This window comes from Aquarana catesbeiana, linkage group LG10, assembly GCF_042186555.1.
Source record: "Aquarana catesbeiana isolate 2022-GZ linkage group LG10, ASM4218655v1, whole genome shotgun sequence".
Taxonomy (NCBI): Eukaryota; Metazoa; Chordata; class Amphibia; order Anura; family Ranidae; genus Aquarana; species Aquarana catesbeiana.
Window position 1 is genome coordinate 261,740,530 of NC_133333.1, and position 18,997 is coordinate 261,759,526.

At 41.9% G+C, this 18,997-nt stretch overlaps 1 protein-coding gene across 1 annotated transcript in view; it reads right to left on the reverse strand.

The window, feature by feature from the left end:
- Positions 1–18,997, reverse strand: part of LOC141111430 (uncharacterized) — a 96,710-nt gene that overhangs the window by 57,734 nt on the left and 19,979 nt on the right. Inside the window, exons 6-9 of the mRNA XM_073603728.1 lie at positions 9,303–18,562; positions 6,525–6,646; positions 5,465–5,532; positions 1,273–1,457 (exon numbers count right to left, since the gene is read on the reverse strand). Of these exons, the coding sequence (XP_073459829.1) occupies positions 1,273–1,457; positions 5,465–5,532; positions 6,525–6,646; positions 9,303–18,562 (9,635 nt within the window). The remainder of the gene's footprint in view (positions 1–1,272; positions 1,458–5,464; positions 5,533–6,524; positions 6,647–9,302; positions 18,563–18,997) is intronic.

The window sequence follows — 18,997 nt, forward strand, 5'->3', positions numbered from 1 at the left end:
ATTCAGGAGAGGAGCAGTTACTGCCTGTAAACGCTGCTTCTCCTAAACTCTGGTAAATGCCCGTGTGTCTGCATGGACTCATAGGCTTTTACTGAGTCACCAAAAAAATCACCCAACCTAGGACACCCCCTGACCTAAAGGGAATGGATTGTATAGTCTGCTGGAATATTTTATATACAGGTAGATATAAAGGGTTGATCTTGATGTTTATTTGGTCAGTATATTCTTAAGTCTTAAAAATGTTCTTTCTATCATCAGCTTGTAATGATTCTGATGTATGGGGGCGGCCATGTTTTCTCTTTACATGCTCATGATCTGCATCCTCTTTACAATGCTACAAGTTCTACTCTATGTACTTACAGCTTCTTCTCACAAAGCAAGTCTACTGACTGTATGCATGTCAAAATGTAAAAGTCCAACCAATGACTTCAAGATACACAATGCGTGTCATAGCCCTCTCCTCTTCTGGGAGTGTCTGTGCTGGTCCAGCTCCTCCACTCCTCCCCTCATCTCCCTTCTCCCTCACCTTTCGTATAATCGACTAGCAATGTGTCTCTGAACCTGCTATAAAATGTGACCACTCCAGGAACAGACAATTCTTTATCATAGCCCTCTTCTCTTCTGGGAGGGTCTAATTCAGGGGTGGCCGGTCCATTAAGGGCACTGCGGTGCCGCCCCCCCTAGTTTACATGCGAGATGCATGCGGGGTGCCGGACTGTGGAGGGGTGAGTGCAGGGACCGTGGAGGGGTGAGTGCGGAGGTACCGTGGAGTGGTGAGTGCGGAGGGACCGTGGAGTGGTGAGTGCGGGGACCATGGAGTGGTGAGTGCGGGGACTGTGGAGAACCCACCAACAGGGATCTACAGTGAAGACCACGGTAGGGTGAGGTGGAATAAAGTTTAGCACCAGCTGGAGGTCTGGTCTAATTATTGTCTGTGCTGGTCCAGCTCCTCTGCACCTCCCCTCACCTCCCTACATAACCTTTTATGTAGCTGCCCGGGGAGGAGTGAAGGGGAATACTATAGAGTGCCGCTTGTGTCTGCTGACATCTCATCCATGATGACGTCACCTCGCAGCAGTCTTGGCGTTTTTGGATGTCCACAGAAGGGGGGAGGGGGATTTTACAGGAAATAACATGAATAAAACACATTCTATACACATATCATCTTATAGGAGGATGGTTGATGAAATGAATGGCTTGATGACGGGGTCTCTGATTCCTGTACACATCTTTCCATTAAATAATGAGGAATATTAAAGCTTTAAAGCTCACCCAATACGGGAGAAGAGTCGGAAGTCACATTCAGGACGGTCGCCGTGGCGTTCAGGTCTGTCGGGTCGATATAAGAAAATTCTTCTATAACATCATCTGTCAGATTGTAGTTGATATAATTGATTCCCGTCTGATTATTGGGGTAACTGTAGATCCCGGAGGTGTTCACTATGATGCTCCCTTTACTGAAGAGAGATAAGAATTAGCAAATGTTACAGGAAAGAAGAACATATGATAATAGATTTATTATTATAGTAATATGTGACAATGGACAGTTGTTTAATTTTTGGACAGTTATTTTATTTCTGTAAGGGTTTCTTTCTATTTCGGTCAGTGACCCCATTGGGAAGATTTTTCTCACTTCCTGCCCATCGCTCCAAGTCCTAAACTTAAGAAGGAGCTCATCCAGCTCAGTAAGTACAGCAAGGATAAAATACAAACCCGTTCTCCATGCAAGTCATTCCATGATATTCAATGAAAATAACCAACTTTGTCCCTTCCATAAGCCACGCCCTGCTGATGCATTTTACCCCCATTGGGCCTGTATGAATAAGCCCAATTGGGGTGAAACGCGTAAAAGGGGGCACAGCTTACGGCAGGAACTGTGTTGAAGTTGGCCACTTATATTAAATCTAATGGGATTTTGGGGAGGCGCAGCATGGTGCGGCGGCAGTAATCACAGAGAACGGTACTTCTATTAATGCAGAATCCGTTATTTCTAAACAAACCGCCAGGAAGGCACCCAACTGGGACCACTCATGGCAAAACCGGCAACGTGTAGCAGAGCAGGTCTCAGATGTGCCGACAGAGTCTGTCCTGAGAGGCGGAATGCAGGATGGCCGGTCCGAGCTCAAGTTGGGAGATCTCCAGAAGGACCTCTCCCTGCTGCTAATCACTGTCCCTTTAAGACAGGTGATCTGTCCCTACCCTACACAAACGCAAAATGTGTGCTGGACCAAGGAGCCAGGGCCTGACTCAAGATGGCTGCTAGGGTCACATGGGGTGGCAGCATCAAATGGGATAGATTCCCCGGTGACACTGGAAACCATAGAAGCACCAAGATCCTCTCGAATTCCTCTTCCCCTGCTACGCTGCTGCGGTTGAGCGCCATCTGCAGTGGAGAAAGTAGACTGCACCTGCCTACAGGATGATTTTCATGGAGTGCGGTTTTGTACTCTTTCCCACTTTTACATAGTTACATAGTAGGTGAGGTTGAAAAAAGACACAAGTCCATCAAGTCCAACCTGTGTGTGTGATTATGTGTCATATTACATTATATATCCCTTATGTTGCGGTCATTCGGGTGATTATCTAATAGTTTCTTGAAGCTATCAATGCTCCCCGCTGAAACCACCGCCTGTGGAAGGGAATTCCACATCCTTGCCGCTCTTACAGTAAAGAACCCTCTACGTAGTTTAAGGTTAAACCTCTTTTCTTCTAATTGTAATGAGTGGCCACGAGTCTTATTAAACTCTCTTCTGCGAAAATTTTTTTTCCCTATTGTGGGGTCACTAGTACAGTATTTGTAAATTGAAATCATATCCCCTCTCAAGCGTCTCTTCTCCAGAGAGAATAAGTTCAGAGCTCACAACCTTTCCTCATAACTAAGATCCTCCAGACCCTTTATTAGCTTTGTTGCCCTTCTTTGTACTCGCTCCATTTCCAGTACATCCTTCCTGAGGACTGGTGCCCAGAACTGGACAGCATACTCCAGGTGCGGCCGGACCAGAGTCTGTAGAGCGGGAGAATTATCGTTTTATCTCTGGAGTTGATCCCCTTTTTAATGGCAATATTCTGTTTGCTTTATTAGCAGCAGCTTGGCATTGCATGTCATTGCTGAGCCTATCATCTACTAGGACCCCCAGGTCCTTTTCCATCCTAGATTCCCCCAGAGGTTCTCCCCCCAGTCTATAGATTGCATTCAGATTTTTGCCACCCAAATGCATTATTTTACATTTTTCTACATTGAACCTCATTTGCCATGTAGTTGCCCCTCCCCCATTCATTTGTTCAGGTCTTTTTGCAAGGTTTCCACATCCTGTGGAGAAGTTATTGCCCTGCTTAGCTTAGTATCGTCCACAAATACAGAGATTGAACTTATTTATCCCATCCTCCAGATCGTTTATGAACAAATTAAATAGGATTGGTCCCAGCACAGAACCCTGGGGGACCCCACTACCCACCCCTGACCATTCTGAGTACTCCCCATTTATCACCACCCTCTGAACTCGCCCTTGTAGCCAGTTTTCAATCCATGTACTCACCCTATGGTCCATGCCAACGCACCTTATTTTGTACAGTAAACGTTTATGGGGAACTGTGTCAAATGCTTTTGTAAAATCCAGATACACCACGTCTACGGGCCTTCCTTTATCTAGATGGCAACTCACCTCCTCATAGAAGGTTAATAGATTGGTTTGGCAAGAACGATTCTTCATGAATCCATGCTGATTACTGCTAATGATATCGTTCTTATTACTAAAATCTTGTATATAGTCCCTTATCATCCCCTCCAAGAGTTTACATACTATTGATGTTAGGCTAACTGGTCTGTAATTCCCAGGGATGTATTTTGGGCCCTTTTTAAATATTAGTGCTACATTGGCTTTTCTCCAATCAGCTGGCACCATTCCAGTCAATAGACTGTCTGTAAAAATTAGGAACAACGGTCTGGCAATCACCTGACTGAGTTCCCTAAGTACCCTCGGATGCAAGCCATCTGGTCCCGGTAAATTATTAATGTTAAGTTTCTCGAGTCTAATTTTAATTCCGTAACCATGGAGGTGCTTCCTGTGTTGTGTCATGAGGATAAACACTGCAGTTTTGGTTACTAAAGCCCCCCGATTCACTCGTGAAGACTGAGGAGAAGAATAAATTCAGTACCTTCGCCATCTCCCCATCCTTTGTAACCAGATGTCCTTCCTCATTCTTTATGGGGCCAATATGGTCTGTCCTCCCTTTTTTACTGTTTACATACTTAAAGAATTTCTTGGGATTTTTTTTGCTCTCCTCCGCTATGTGTCTTTCATGTTCTATCTTAGCCGTCCTAATTGCACCCTTACATTTCTTGTTGCATTCTTTATAAAGTCTGAATGCTGAGGATGATCCCTCAACCTTGTATTTTTTGAAGCCTTCTCCTTTGCTTTTATATGCATTTTTATATTGGAGTTAAGCCATCCAGGACTTTTGTTCGCTCTTTTAAATTTATTACCCAATGGGATACATTGGCTAATGCCCTTATTTAATATGCTCTTAAAGCAAACCCATCTCTCCTCCGTATTCTTTGTTCCTAATATTTTATCCCAATTTATGCCTTTTAGCAAGGTTTGTAGTTTAGGGAAGTTGGCTCTTTTGAAATTCAGTGTCTTTGTGTTCCCTTCATGTTTCCTATTTGTGTGATTTATACTGAAACTAATTGACCTGTGATCGCTGTAATTGCCCCGTATTTCCGTATTTCCACATCCATGATCAGGTCTTTACTGATATGGAGTCCTGTTTTTGTATGTGACCCCCCCCCACCCCCCCCCCGGAAAGATGTCCAATCACTTCCTTTCTTTACTTTTCTTTACATTGATCTCCCCGGAGGTTAAATTGATATTTATTAGAGCCCAATGATGTCCCCGGAGGTTATATTGATATTTATTAGAGCCCATTGATCTCCCCGGAGGTTATATTGATATTTATTAGAGCCCATTGATCTCCCCGGAGGTTATATTGATATTTATTAAAGCCCATTGATCTCCCTGGAGGTTATATTGATATTTATTAGAGCCTATTGATCTCTCTGGAGGTTATATTGATATTTATTGGAGCCCATTGATCTCCCCGGAGGTTATATTGATATTTTTTAGAGCCCATTGATCTCTCCGGAGGTTATATTGATATTTATTGGAGCCCATTGATCTCCCCGGAGGTTATATGGATATTTATTGGAGCCCATAGATCTCCCTGGAGGTTATATTGATATTTATTAGAGCCCATTGATCTCCCTGGAGGTTATATTGATATTTCTTAGAGCCCATTGATGTCCCCGGAGGTTATATTGATATTTAATAGAGCCCATTGATCTCCCCGGAGGTTATATTGATATCGGAGTCTCATGCTGGGTCACACTTTGTTCTCAGCGTTTTCCTGACCTTCAGACCCAGAAATCAGAGACTGCAGGTAAGTGTGCTATAAATCTGGGAAGTACCTGAATCCATGGACTACCATCCCCACGTAGTATGTTGGAGCCACCTTCTTGTATTTTCCATTGAATTCCTAAAACAAACAGAGATGAAGAGTTAAAGTATGTGAACCCCAACCATCAACACCTCTTTTTTTTACAGTTAAAAAACTCCTTTTATTTAAAGCTATTACTAGTTTTAAAGTTACAATGCAACAAAAACAGAGACAAACAGTACCAAAAATTATAGGCAACGTATAGAAAATATCATGGAAAGAAGTACAAAATCTGTATAGTCCTCACAGAGACCATAGTTTAAGACATTTGTAGGCCCATATTAAAGGAGCCTCATCAACAATCTAGACATTTTAAACCCTGGAGAAATAGAAGAGGGAGGGAAAGGGGGGGGGGACCAATCACCAGTAATTATAGGATGGTGGTGAGGAATTTCTATTTGGAAGAATTTCTCTTCCAGCATAAAAAAATGTGTAATTTAGCATGGTTTTTTTTTGAATGGGGAGATAAATACCCAACAATCGTACAATATTATATGTTGTTAGTACCTTGGACAGTCTGATTGCAATTTGATTCCAGTATTTAAGAACCTGGGGTCACCTCCACACCATACAATAGAAAGTGGAACATCTTTTTTTGGTCTATCATTCTATCGGTCTGTACATTGTAAATGAAAACCCGTACGATCCCCGTGCTGCCCCGGTGACCGTGTAATGTATGGACAATTGTATGAATGTCATTGGTCCCAATTGGAAGTCCTCACCCTGCTCTCCTCACATATGTACTGTACCGCCCTTCTGTTCCCGGGACGTTTCTCACAATAGTCGGTGTCACAAATAATTCTACTCATGGATTATAACCCATCAGCACAGTGCTTACTTATTTCATTTGTATTCTCTTTTGATTTTAGTAGGCTGGCTTGAATGTGAACATTGGAAATGTGATATAAAATGTGTTCATCTGGAAGACGTTATTTGATACAGAAGCACAGATATCGACCGTTCCTTCATACAATGGGATCAGAACGTTTTCTATTCCCCCACTTTAAATAGAAATGTGAGTGGAGTCTTACCCGTGTAACAGCGGCGGATAGATTGGCGTACTCCGGGGACGTCTTATCTTCCAGTTCTGAAGTAAACATCATATTCAATGATACCCGCACATTTATAATCTTTGATGGCGCCCTTTTTTCGTCTGGAGGGATAAAATATACAGATAAGTCAAAGAGAAGACCTCCCATTCCTCCTCCGATCATAGAATGCAGGTAAAGGGCATGGCAACCTTTTATCTGGAATAGCGCCTGTATACGAGTACCACCAAATACCCACGTCCTGTGCCTTTCATTACACATTTCCCTGGTGCACTTGTGTGGTGAACCCTTCAAATTCCTGGTACTTATTTGCTGGCAGGTATCAGACCAGCACCCGGCCATTGTGAACAGCCATGAGAGCCGACATCCACCTGGAGCACCATGTCTGAGTTACATAGGTTGAAAAATGACACAAGTCCTTCTAGTTCAACCAATAGAAAACCTCCATATACACCATCATGTACCTACAGTTGATCCAGAGGAAGACAAAAAAAAGCCACTAAAGCATGATCTAATCTTCTCCAGCGGGGGAAAAAAATCCTTCCTGACCCCTCAAAAGGCAATCAGATATTCCCTGGATTATCTTTACCTATAAATACAGTGCCTTAAAAAATAATTCATACCCCTTGAAATTCTCCACATTTTCTCATGTTACAACCTAAAACGTAAATGTATTTTATTGGGATTTTATGTGATCGACCAACACAAAGTGTCACATAATTGTGACGTGGAAGGAAAATGATAAATGATACAAATAAATATGTGAAAAGTGTGGGGGGGGACATTTGTATTCAGCCCCCTTTACTCTGATAACTAAAATCTAGTGGAACCAATTGCCTTCAGAAGTCACCTAATTAGTAAATAGAGTCCACCTGTGTGTCATTTAATCTCAGTATAAATACAGCTGTTCTGTGAAGCCCTCAGTGCCGGTTCACACTACAGCAACCTGAAAGTCGGCACGACTTTGCCAGGCAACTTCGAGGCAACTTCAAGGAATTCCTGGGTAATCTTCCTGTAATGTTGGTTCCAAATCACATCAATTAAGATAAGGATCCGACTTGGAGGCAACTTCCATTGAAATCTATGGGTACAAGTCGGCTAGAAGTCGCCTAGAAGTAGTACAGGAACCTTTTCCGAAGTCGGAGCGACTTCAGTAGTGTGCATTAAGACAGCTCTCGTTCACTTCAATGGAATTTCTTATGTCGAGCGACTTGGGGCGACTTGAGGTCTGACAAGTCAGATCCCAAGTCGCTGTAGTGTGAACCGGAACTCAGAGGTTGGTTAGAGAACCTTAGTGAACAAACAGCATCATGAAGGCCAAGGAACACACCAGACAGGTCAGGGATAAAGTTGTGGAGAAGTATAAAGCAGGGTTAGGTTATAAAAAAATCTCCCAAGCTTTGAACATCTCACAGAACTCTGTTCAATCCATCATCGGAAAATGGAAAGAGTATGGCACAACTGCAAACCTACCAAGACATGGCCGTCCACCTAAACTGACCGGCCGGGCAAGGAGAGCATTCATCAGAGAAGAGCCAAGAGGTCCATGGTAACTCTGGAGGAGCTGCAGAGATCCACAGCTCAGGTGGGAGAATCTGTCCACAGGACAACTATTAGTCGTGTTCTCCACAAATCTGCCCTTTATGGAAGAGTGACAAGAAGAAAGACATTGGTGAAAGAAAGTCATAAGAAGTCCTGTTTGTAGTTTGTGAGAAGCCATGTGGAGGACACAGCAAACATGTGGAAGAAGGTGATCTGGTCACATGAGACCAAAATTCAACTTTATGGCCTAAAAGCAAAACACTATGTGTGGGGAAAACTAACACTACACATCACCCTGAACACACCATCCCCACCGTGAAACATGATGGTGGCAGCATCATGTGGTGGGGATGTTTTCTTCAGCAGGGAAGCAGGTCAGAGTTGTTAAACATACAGCCAAAGCATATTCATGTGTTAGAATGGCCCAGTCACAGTCCAGACCTAAATCTAATAGAGAATCTGTGGCAAGACTTGAAAATTGCTGTTCATCCAATCTGACAGAGGTTGAGATATTTTACAAAGAAGAATGTGCAAAAATGTCCTCTCTAGATGTGCAAAGCTGGTAGAGACATCCCCAAAAAGACTTGCAGAGAAAGGGGGTTCTACAAAGTATTGACTCCGGGGGGCGCCATACAAATGCCCCCCCCCCCACACACTTTTCACATATTTATTTGTATCATTTATCATTTTCCTTCCACTTCACAATTATGTGACACTTTGTGTTGGTCTATCACATAAAATCCCAATAAAATACATTTATGTTTTTGGTTGTAACATGACAAATTGTGGGGAATTTCAAGGGGTATGAATACTTTTTCAAGGCACTTTATATGGCTTTATAGATGTGGATGGCCAGATGGCCTCAGTTTTGGATCTACGCAAGAAAAAAAGGTCAAGAATCTGATGCTTCTATGAGCTGTTCAAACATTTTCATCCCTAATCACATATCACCTACCGCATCGAACGTATCAGATGTACCCATCTTCAATGTATTTTATTAGGAAAGCTGATAGACACAAAAGGCTTCACTTGCTGACCAACAGCTTCTCTTGCTTGTTATTCTAAAAGCTATCCTAATTATTTCCTATATTATTTCCCCAGTCATATAAAATTATAATTTAAAACAACATTTAAATAATCATATAAATATATACTATAATCACTTTAATATCATATCTATTGATCTACTGTATATGTAAAAATGAAACAACATTGTACCTATTGTGACATTGATTTGGTTCATTCCATCTTCACAGTTATCTCCGAACACAAACTCAGAACATTGCTTTACGGAGGTTTTGGGTATTGAAGAAGTCAAAGGTGTAGTTTTTGCTGATGATTGGAATGTACTCGTCTTCCTATGTGTTGTAAATTGAAGAGGAGACGTATCTACAACTTGGGATGATGTTCCAGATTCTGTTGCTCTAGAAGTTTCTGATGCTGGAACTGTTATTGATGTTTGAGATAATGTTGTTTCTTTTACTGCGGAAGTGTAAAGTGGAGACGTTTGCAAATTCAAAGAGGTAGGTGATATTTCTGAGAATGTTGATGGTTGTATGGTTGCAGTAAAAGTTGATGACTCGGATGTAGATAATGGTTTGGATGGAAGAGAAGTTATACTTGTAATTGTACCAGAAACATGGGTTTCCTTCGTTGTTGAAAACCCAGTTGAAAGAGCTGATTGAGATGTTTCAAACACAGCTGAGGATTTTGTTGATGATGATGAGGATTTTATTGATGGTGAAGCTTCTGAAAGAGTTGATGGCTCATTAGAAGGACTTGTTACTTCCATTGGTGTGGACTCTCTTGATGGAACTAATTGTGATGTGTCCAGCACAGTGGAAGATGTTTCTGTTTGAGAAGCAGTAGATGATAAACTCACAGAGATTGGAGAGGATGTGATAGGAGAGGCTGATAACTCTGTAGATTTTGGAGTTTCTGATTGACCAGTTGATGGAAATGTCTTGGATGGAGTTGAAGTTTCAGTTTCCTGAGAAATGTGAAGTGTTTGGGTGTGAGGTGATGTTCTATAAGTTGTTGATGCACTTGGTATCTCTGATAATGTTGATGGTTCTATTGTTGCAGTAGAAGTTGATGATTGAAATGAAGTTTGTGCCTCAGTTGTGTGAGACAAGGTTGACACTTTACTTTCTGATGTACCTAAAGAACTTGTTGGAAACATTGTTGTGGACATTGGTAAGTGAACTGATTGTGATGTCTCCATCACAGTGGAAGACCCCGTTGTAGATAAAGAGGTCACAGAAATTGGAGGTAAAGTTTGTGAAGAAGTTACTCTCGATGTAGAAGCTTCTGATGTTGAAGTGGACAATGATATCTCAGATGGTGATGAGGTTTCTGTTGCTGGGGAAGTGTGCAGTGTTTGCACATGGGCAGATGTTTCAGAAGTAAGACTTATACTTGATGTTTCTAAAAAGGTTGTTGGCTGTACTGATGTTGTAGAAGCAGATAATCCCAATGAGGTTGATGACTCCGTTGTATGAGGATTTGAAGCTGTTCTTTCTGTGGTAGAAGCAAAACCTGTGTCTTTCATAGTTGAAAACTCTGTTGGTAGAGATGTTTGTGATGTTTCCAAAGTACTGGAGGCTTCTGTTGGTAGATAAGTAGTGAATGGTGTGGAAAAAGAAACTGCATATGATGTGCTAGGAAAGGATGATGGTTCTGCAGTAGTCTCTGATGATACAGGTGCTTGGGATGTTTCAGATACAGGTGATCGCTCTGTCACAGAGGAAGTCTGCAGTGTTACAGAGTGAGGTGAAGTATGTGAAATTACAGATGTACTTAATGTTTCTGAGAATGTTAATGGCTGTACTGTTCCAGATGAAGCAGAAGATTCTGATATCAATATCTCACTTGTGTGGGGTAAAGTTGATGAATCGCTGTATGTTGTGCTGGAAGAACCTTTTACTTCCATTGGTGTGGTCTCTCTTGATGGAACTGATTGTGATGTTTCCAACACAGTGGAAGATGCCTCTGTTTGAGAAGCAGTAGATGATAAACTCACAGAGATTGGAGAGGATGTGATAGGAGAGGCTGATGACTCTGCAGATGTTGGATTTTCTGAATGAGCAGTTGGTGGAAATGTCTCGGATGGAGTTGAAGTTTCAGTTTCCTGAGAAGTGTGAAGTGTTTGGGTGTGAGGTGATGTTCTATAAGTTGTTGATGCACTTGGTATCTCTGAGAATGTTGATGGTTCTATTGTTGCAGTAGAAGTTGCTGATTGAAATGAAGTTTGCGCCTCAGTTGTGCGAGACAAGGTTGGCGCTTCACTTTCTGATGTACCTAAAGAACTTGTTGGAAACATTGTTGTGGACATTGGTGAGTGAACTGATTGTGAAGTCTCCATCACAGTGGAAGACCCTGTTGTAGATGAAGAGGTCACAGAAATTGGAGGTAAAGTTTGTGTAGAAGTTACTCTTGATGTAGAAGCTTCTGATGTTGAAGTGGACAATGATATCTCAGATGGTGATGAGGTTTCGGTTGCTGGGGAAGTGTGCAGTGTTTGGGCATGGGCAGATGTTTCAGAAGTAAGAATTACACTTGATGTTTCCAAAAAGGTTGATGGCTGTACTGATGTAGTAGAAGCAGATAACCCCAATGAGGTTGATGCCTCTGTTGTATGAGGATTTGAGGCTGTTCTCTCTGTGGTAGAAGAAAAACCTGTTTCTTTCATAGTTGAAAACTCTGTTGGTAGAGATGTTTGCGATGTTTCCAATGTACTGGAGGCTTCTGTTATTAGATAAGTAGTGGACGGTGTGGTAGAAGAAACTGGGTGCGATGTGCTAGGGAAGGATACTGATTCAGTTGATGTAGTAGTCTCTGATGATACAGGTGACTGTGAAGTTTCAGATGAAGGTGAGGTTTCTGTTGCGGAGGAAGTATGCAATGTTACAGAATGAGGTGAGGTTTGTGAGATGAAAGAAGTCCTTGATATTTCTGTGAATGTTGATGTTTGGACTGTTCCAGGAGAAGTAGAGGACTCATGTGAGGTTGGTGCCTCAGTTGTGTAAGACAGAGTTGGAACCTCAACTTCTGTTGTAGTCAATAAACTTGTTTGAACCATTGATGAGTGAACTGGTTGTGAAGTGTCCATCACAGTGGAAGACTCTATTGTAGGAAAAGAGCTAATTGGAACTGGAAGTAATGTACTGGAAGAAGTTACAGATTTTGTTGAAGCTTCTGAAGTTGACAATGATATCTCAGATGGTGATGAGGATTCTGTCATTGGGGAAGTTTCTGATATTTTTGAGTAAGGAGATGTCTGTGATATTTCAGAGGATGTTGATGGCTGTCCTGATGTAGTAGAAGTTGGTGACTCCAATGAGGTTGATGCCTCCATTGTATGAGGATTTGAAGCTGTCACAGAGATTGGAGAGGATGTGATAGGAGAGGCTGATGACTCTGCAGATGTTTGAGCTACTGAATGAGCAGTTGATGGAAATGTCTCGGATGGAGTTGAAGTTTCAGTTTCCTGAGAAGTGTGAAGTGTTTGGGTGTGAGGTGATGTTCTATAAGTTGTCGATGCACTTGCTATCTCTGAGAAAGTTGATGGTTCTTTTGTTGCAGTAGAAGTTGATGACTGAAAGGAAGTTTGTGCCTCAGTTGTGTGAGACAAGGTTGACACTTCACTTTCTGATGTACCTAAAGAACTTGTCGGAAACACTGTTGTGGACATTGGTGAGTGAACTGATTGTGAAGTCTCCATCACAGTGGAAGACTCTGTTGTAGATGAAGAGGTCAAAGAAATTGGAGGTAAAGTTTGTGAAGAAGTTACTCTTGATGTAGAAGGTTCTGATGTTGAAGTGGACAATGATATCTCAGATGGTGATGAGGTTTCTGTTGCTGGGGAAGTGTGCAGTGTTTGGGCATGGGCAGATGTTTCAGAAGTAAGAATTACACTTGATGTTTGCAAAAAGGTTGATGGCTGTACTGATGTAGTAGAAGCAGATAACCCCAATGAGGTTGATGCCTTCGTTGTATGAGGATTTGAGGCTGTTCTCTCTGTGGTAGAAGAAAAACCTGTTTCTTTCATAGTTGAAAACTCTGTTGGTAGAGATGTTTGTGATGTTTCCAATGTACTGGAGGCTTCTGTTGGTAGATAAGTAGTGGATGGTGTGGTAGAAGAAACTGGATGTGACGTGCTAGGGAAGGATGATGGTTCTGCAGTAGTCTTTGATGATACAGGTGCTTGGGATGTTTCAGATACAGGTGATCGCTCTGTTGTAGAGGAAATCTGGAGTGTTACAGAATGAGGTGAAGTTTGTGTAATTACAGATGTACTTAATGTTTCTGAGAATGTTAGTGGCTGTACTGTTCCAGATGAAGCAGAAGATTCTGATATCAATATCTCACTTGTGTGGGACAGAGTTGCTGCCTCGCTGTATGTTGTGCTGGAAGAACCTGTTACTTCAATTGGTGTGGTCTCTCTTGATGGAACTGACTGTGATGTGTCCAACGCAGTGGAAGATGCCTCTGTCTGGGAAGCAGTAGAGGATAAACCCACAGAGATTGGAGGGGATGTGCTAAGAGAGGCTGATGACTCTGCAGATGTTGGAGCTTCTGAATGAACAGTTGGTGGAAATGTCTCGGATGGAGTTGAAGTTTCAGTTTCCTGGGAAGTGTGAAGTGTTTGGGTGTGAGGTGATGTTCTATAAGTTGTTGATGCACTTGCTATCTCTGAGAAAGTTGATGGTTCTTTTGTTGCAGTAGAAGTTGATGATTGAAATGAAGTTTGTGCCTCAGTTGTGTGAGACAAGGTTGGCGCTTCACTTTCTGATGTACCTAAAGAACTTGTCGAAAACATTGTTGTGGACATTGGTGAGTGAACTAATTGTGAAGTCTCCATCACAGTGGAAGACCCTGTTGTAGATAAAGAGGTCACAGAAATTGGAGGTAAAGTTTGTGAAGAAGTTACTCTTGATGTAGAAGGTTCTGATGTTGAAGTGGACAATGATATCTCAGATGGTGATGAGGTTTCTGTTGCTGGGGAAGTGTGCAGTGTTTGGGCATGGGCAGATGTTTCAGAAGTAAGAATTACACTTGATGTTTGCAAAAAGGTTGATGGCTGTACTGATGTAGTAGAAGCAGATAACCCCAATGAGGTTGATGCCTTCGTTGTATGAGGATTTGAGGCTGTTCTCTCTGTGGTAGAAGAAAAACCTGTTTCTTTCATAGTTGAAAACTCTGTTGGTAGAGATGTTTGTGATGTTTCCAATGTACTGGAGGCTTCTGTTGGTAGATAAGTAGTGGATGGTGTGGTAGAAGAAACTGGATGTGACGTGCTAGGGAAGGATGGTGGTTCTGTAGTAGTCTTTGATGACACAGATGCTTGGGATGTTTCAGATACAGGTGATCGCTCTGTTGTAGAGGAAATCTGGAGTGTTACAGAATGAGGTGAAGTTTGTGTAATTACAGATGTACTTAATGTTTCTGAGAATGTTAGTGGCTGTACTGTTCCAGATGAAGCAGAAGATTCTGATATCAATATCTCACTTGTGTGGGACAGAGTTGCTGCCTCGCTGTATGTTGTGCTGGAAGAACCTGTTACTTCCATTGGTGTGGTCTCTCTTGATGGAACTGACTGTGATGTGTCCAACGCAGTGGAAGATGCCTCTGTCTGGGAAGCAGTAGAGGATAAACCAACAGAGATTGGAGGGGATGTGCTAAGAGAGGCTGATGACTCTGCAGATGTTGGAGCTTCTGAATGAACAGTTGGTGGAAATGTCTCGGATGGAGTTGAAGTTTCAGTTTCCTGGGAAGTGTGAAGTGTTTGGGTGTGAGGTGATGTTCTATAAGTTGTTGATGCACTTGCTATCTCTGAGAAAGTTGATGGTTCTTTTGTTGCAGTAGAAGTTGATGATTGAAATGAAGTTTGTGCCTCAGTTGTGTGAGACAAGGTTGGCGCTTCACTTTCTGATGTACCTAAAGAACTTGTCGGAAACATTGTTGTGGACATTGGTGAGTGAACTAATTGTGAAGTCTCCATCACAGTGGAAGACCCTGTTGTAGATAAAGAGGTCACAGAAATTGGAGGTAAAGTTTGTGAAGAAGTTACTCTCGATGTAGAAGCTTCTGACGTTGAAGTGGACAATGATATCTCAGATGGTGATGAAGTTTCTGTTGCTGGGGAAGTGTGCAGTGTTTGGGCATGGGCAGATGTTTCAGACGTAAGACTTACACTTGTTGTTTCCAAAAAGGTTGATGGCTGCACTGAAGTAGTAGAAGCAGATAACCCCAATGAGGTTGATGCCTCCGTTGTAGGAGGATTTGAGGCTGTTCTCTCTGTGGTAGAAGAAAAACCTGTTTCTTTCATAGTTGAAAACTCTGTTGGTAGAGATGTTTGTGATGTTTCCAATGTACTGGAGGCTTCTGTTATTAGATAAGTAGTGGACGGTGTGGTAGAAGAAACTGGGTGCGATGTGCTAGGGAAGGATACTGATTCAGTTGCTGTAGCAGTCTCTGATGATACAGGTGACTGTGAAGTTTCAGATGAAGGTGAGGTTTCTGTTGCGGAGGAAGTATGCAATGGTACAGAAAGAGGTGAGGTTTGTGAGATGAAAGAAGTCCTTGATATTTCTGAGAATGTCGATGGTTGTACTGTTCCAGGAGAAGTAGAAGACTCATGTGAGGTTAGTGACTCGGTTGTGTAAGACGGAGTTGGAATCTCAACTTTTGCTGTAGTCAAAGAACTTGTTTGAGCCATTGATGAGTGAACTGGTTGTGAAGTCTCCATCACAGTGGAAGACTCTGTTGTAGGGAAGGAGCTAATTGGAACTGGAAGTAATGTACTGGAAGAAGTTACAGATTTTGTTGAAGCTTCTGAAGTTGACAATGATATCTCAGATGGTGATGAGGATTCTGTCATTGGGGAAGTTTCTGATATTTTAGAATGAGGAGATGTCTGTGATAGTTCAGAGGATGACTGTCCTGATGTAGTAGAAGTTGGTGACTCCAATGAGGTTGATGTCTCCATTGTATGAGGATTTGAAGCTGTTTTCTCTGTGGGAGAAGAAAAACCTGTTTCTTTCATAGTTGAAAACTCTGTTGGTAGAGATGTTTGTGATGTTTCCAATGTACTGGAGGCTTCTGTTGGTAGATAAGTAGTGGTCGATGTAGTAAGAGAAACTGGGTGTGAAGTGCTAGGGAAGGATGATGGTTCTGCAGTAGTCTCTGATGATACAGGTGCTTGGGATGTTTCAGATACAGGTGATCGCTCTGTTGTAGAGGAAGTCTGGAGTGTTACAGAATGAGGTGAGGTTTGTAAAATTACAGATGTACTTAATGTTTCTGAGAATGTTAATGGCTGCACTGTTCCAGATGAAGCAGAAGATTCTGATATCAATATCTCACTTGTGTGGGACAGAGTTGCTGCCTCGCTGTATGTTGTGCTGGAAGAACCTGTTACTTCCATTGGTGTGGTCTCTCTTGATGGAACTGATTGTGATGTTTCCAACACAGTGGAAGATGCCTCTGTTTGAGAAGCAGTAGATGATAAACTCACAGAAATTGAAGAGGATGTGATAGGAGAGGCTGATGACTCTGCAGATGTTGGAGCTTCTGACTGAACAGTTGGTGGAAATGTCTTGGATGGAGTTGAAGGTTCAGTTTCCTGAGAAGTGTGAAGTGTTTGGGTGTGAGGTGATGTTCTATAAGTTGTTGATGCACTTGGTATCTCTGAGAATGTTGATGGTTCTATTGTTGCAGTAGAAGTTGATGATTGAAATGAAGTTTGTGCCTCAGTTGTGTGAGACAAGGTTGACACTTCACTTTCTGATGTACCTAAAGAACTTGTTGGAAACATTGTTGTGGACATTGGTGAGTGAACTGATTGTGAAGTCTCCATCACAGTGGAAGATCCTGTTGTAGATAAAGAGGTCACAGAAATTGGAGGTAAAGTTTGTGAAGAAGTTACTCTTGATGTAGAAGCTTCTGATGTTGAAGTGGACAATGATATCTCAGATGGTGATGAGATTTCTTTTGCTGGGGAAGTGTGCAGTGTTTGGGCATGGGCAGATGTTTCAGAAGTAAGACTTACACTTGATGTTTCAAAAAAGGTTGATGGCTGTACTGATGTAGTAGAAGCAGATAATGCCAATGAGGTTGATGCCTCCGTTGTATGAGGATTTGAGGCTGTTCTCTCTGTGGTAGAAGAAAAACCTGTTTCTTTCATAGTTGAAAACTCTGTTGGTAAAGATGTTTGTGATGTTTCCAATATACTGGATGCTTCTGTTATTAGATAAGTAGTGGATGGTGTGGTAGAAGAAACTGGGTGCGATGTGCTAGGGAAGGATACTGATTCAGTTGATGTAGCAGTCTCTGATGATACAGGTGACTGTGAAGTTTCAGATGAAGGTGAGGTTTCTGTTGCGGAGGAAGTATGCAATGTTACAGAATGAGGTGAGGTTTGTGAGATGAAAGAAGTCCTTGATATTTCTCCGAATGTTGATGTTTGGACTGTTCCAGGAGAAGTAGAGGACTCATGTGAGGTTGGTGCCTCAGTTGTGTAAGACAGAGTTGGAACCTCAACTTCTGCTGTAGTCAATAAACTTGTTTGAGCCATTGATGAGTGAACCTGTTGTGAAGTCTCCATCACAGTGGAAGACTCTGTTGTAGGCAAGGAGCTAACTGGAACTGGAAGTAATGTACTGGAAGAAGTTACAGATTTTGTTGAAGCTTCTGAAGTTGACAATGATATCTCAGATGGTGATGAGGATTCTGTCATTGGGGAAATGTCTGGTGTTTTAGAATGAGGAGATGTTTGTGAAATGACAGATGTACTTATTGTTTCTGAGAATGTTAATGGCTGTACTGTTCCAGATGAAGCAGAAGATTCTGATGTCAATACCTCGCTAGTGCGGGGTAAAGTTGGTGCCTCGCTGTATGTTGTACTGGAAGAACCTGTGACTTCCATTGGTGTGGTCTCTCTGGATGGAACTGATTGTGATGTTTCCAACACAGTGGAAGATGCCTCTGTTTGGGAAGCAGTAGATGATAAACTCAGAGAGATTGGAGAGGATATGCTAGGAGAGGCTGATGACTCTGCAGATGTTGGAGCTTCTGATTGACCAGTTGGTGGAAATGTCTCAGATCGAGTTGAAGTTTCAGTTTCCTGGGAAGTGTGAAGTGTTTGGCTGTGAGGTGATGTTATAAAAGTTGTTAATGTACTTAATATTTCTGAGAATGTTGATGGTTGTATTGTTTCAGTAAAAGTCGATGATTCAAATGAAGTATGAGCCTCAGTTGTGTGAGACAAAGTTGACACCTGATTTACAGATGTACCAGAAGAACTTGTTTCCAACATTGTTGATGAATCTGTTGTGTGGACTGATCGTGAAGTGTCCATTATAGTGGAAGACTCTGTTCTTGTAAAAGAGCTTTCAGAAATTGACGATGACTCTGTTGATGCAGCAGTCCCAGATGTTTCAGATTGGGTCACAGTTTCTGTAGTTGTCGAAGGTGTTCTAAATGAAAAAAGAGAGTTTAGTTATTCATGTATCAGACCCCTCCTGGAAGAAATACAGAAGTTGTTATTGACAACCTCATTCTGAAATTGCTTGTTGGTTATCTGTTATACTAACCCTTTGGATTCACTATTTTCTAATTGACTTATTAAGAACAATTATGTAGATCATTGTTAGTGTTACGTCAGAAATCCTTCTCTGTATGCTGATTCAAAATACTTTAGCAGTAGGGTCAGCATGAGAGCCAGGCAAATAGCAGCTACAGGATAAGTAGTTATCAATAGCAGCCTCCATTATTGTCTCAGAAAAGGTTTTTTTTTTTAAGCATTAATAAAGATAATATTTTTAATATGGTTTGCGGCATATGTGACAGTATTCCCTGGAACTGCTTTCAAGCCCCTCAATGCCCCTACTTCTCCAGCCACCCAGTGGTAC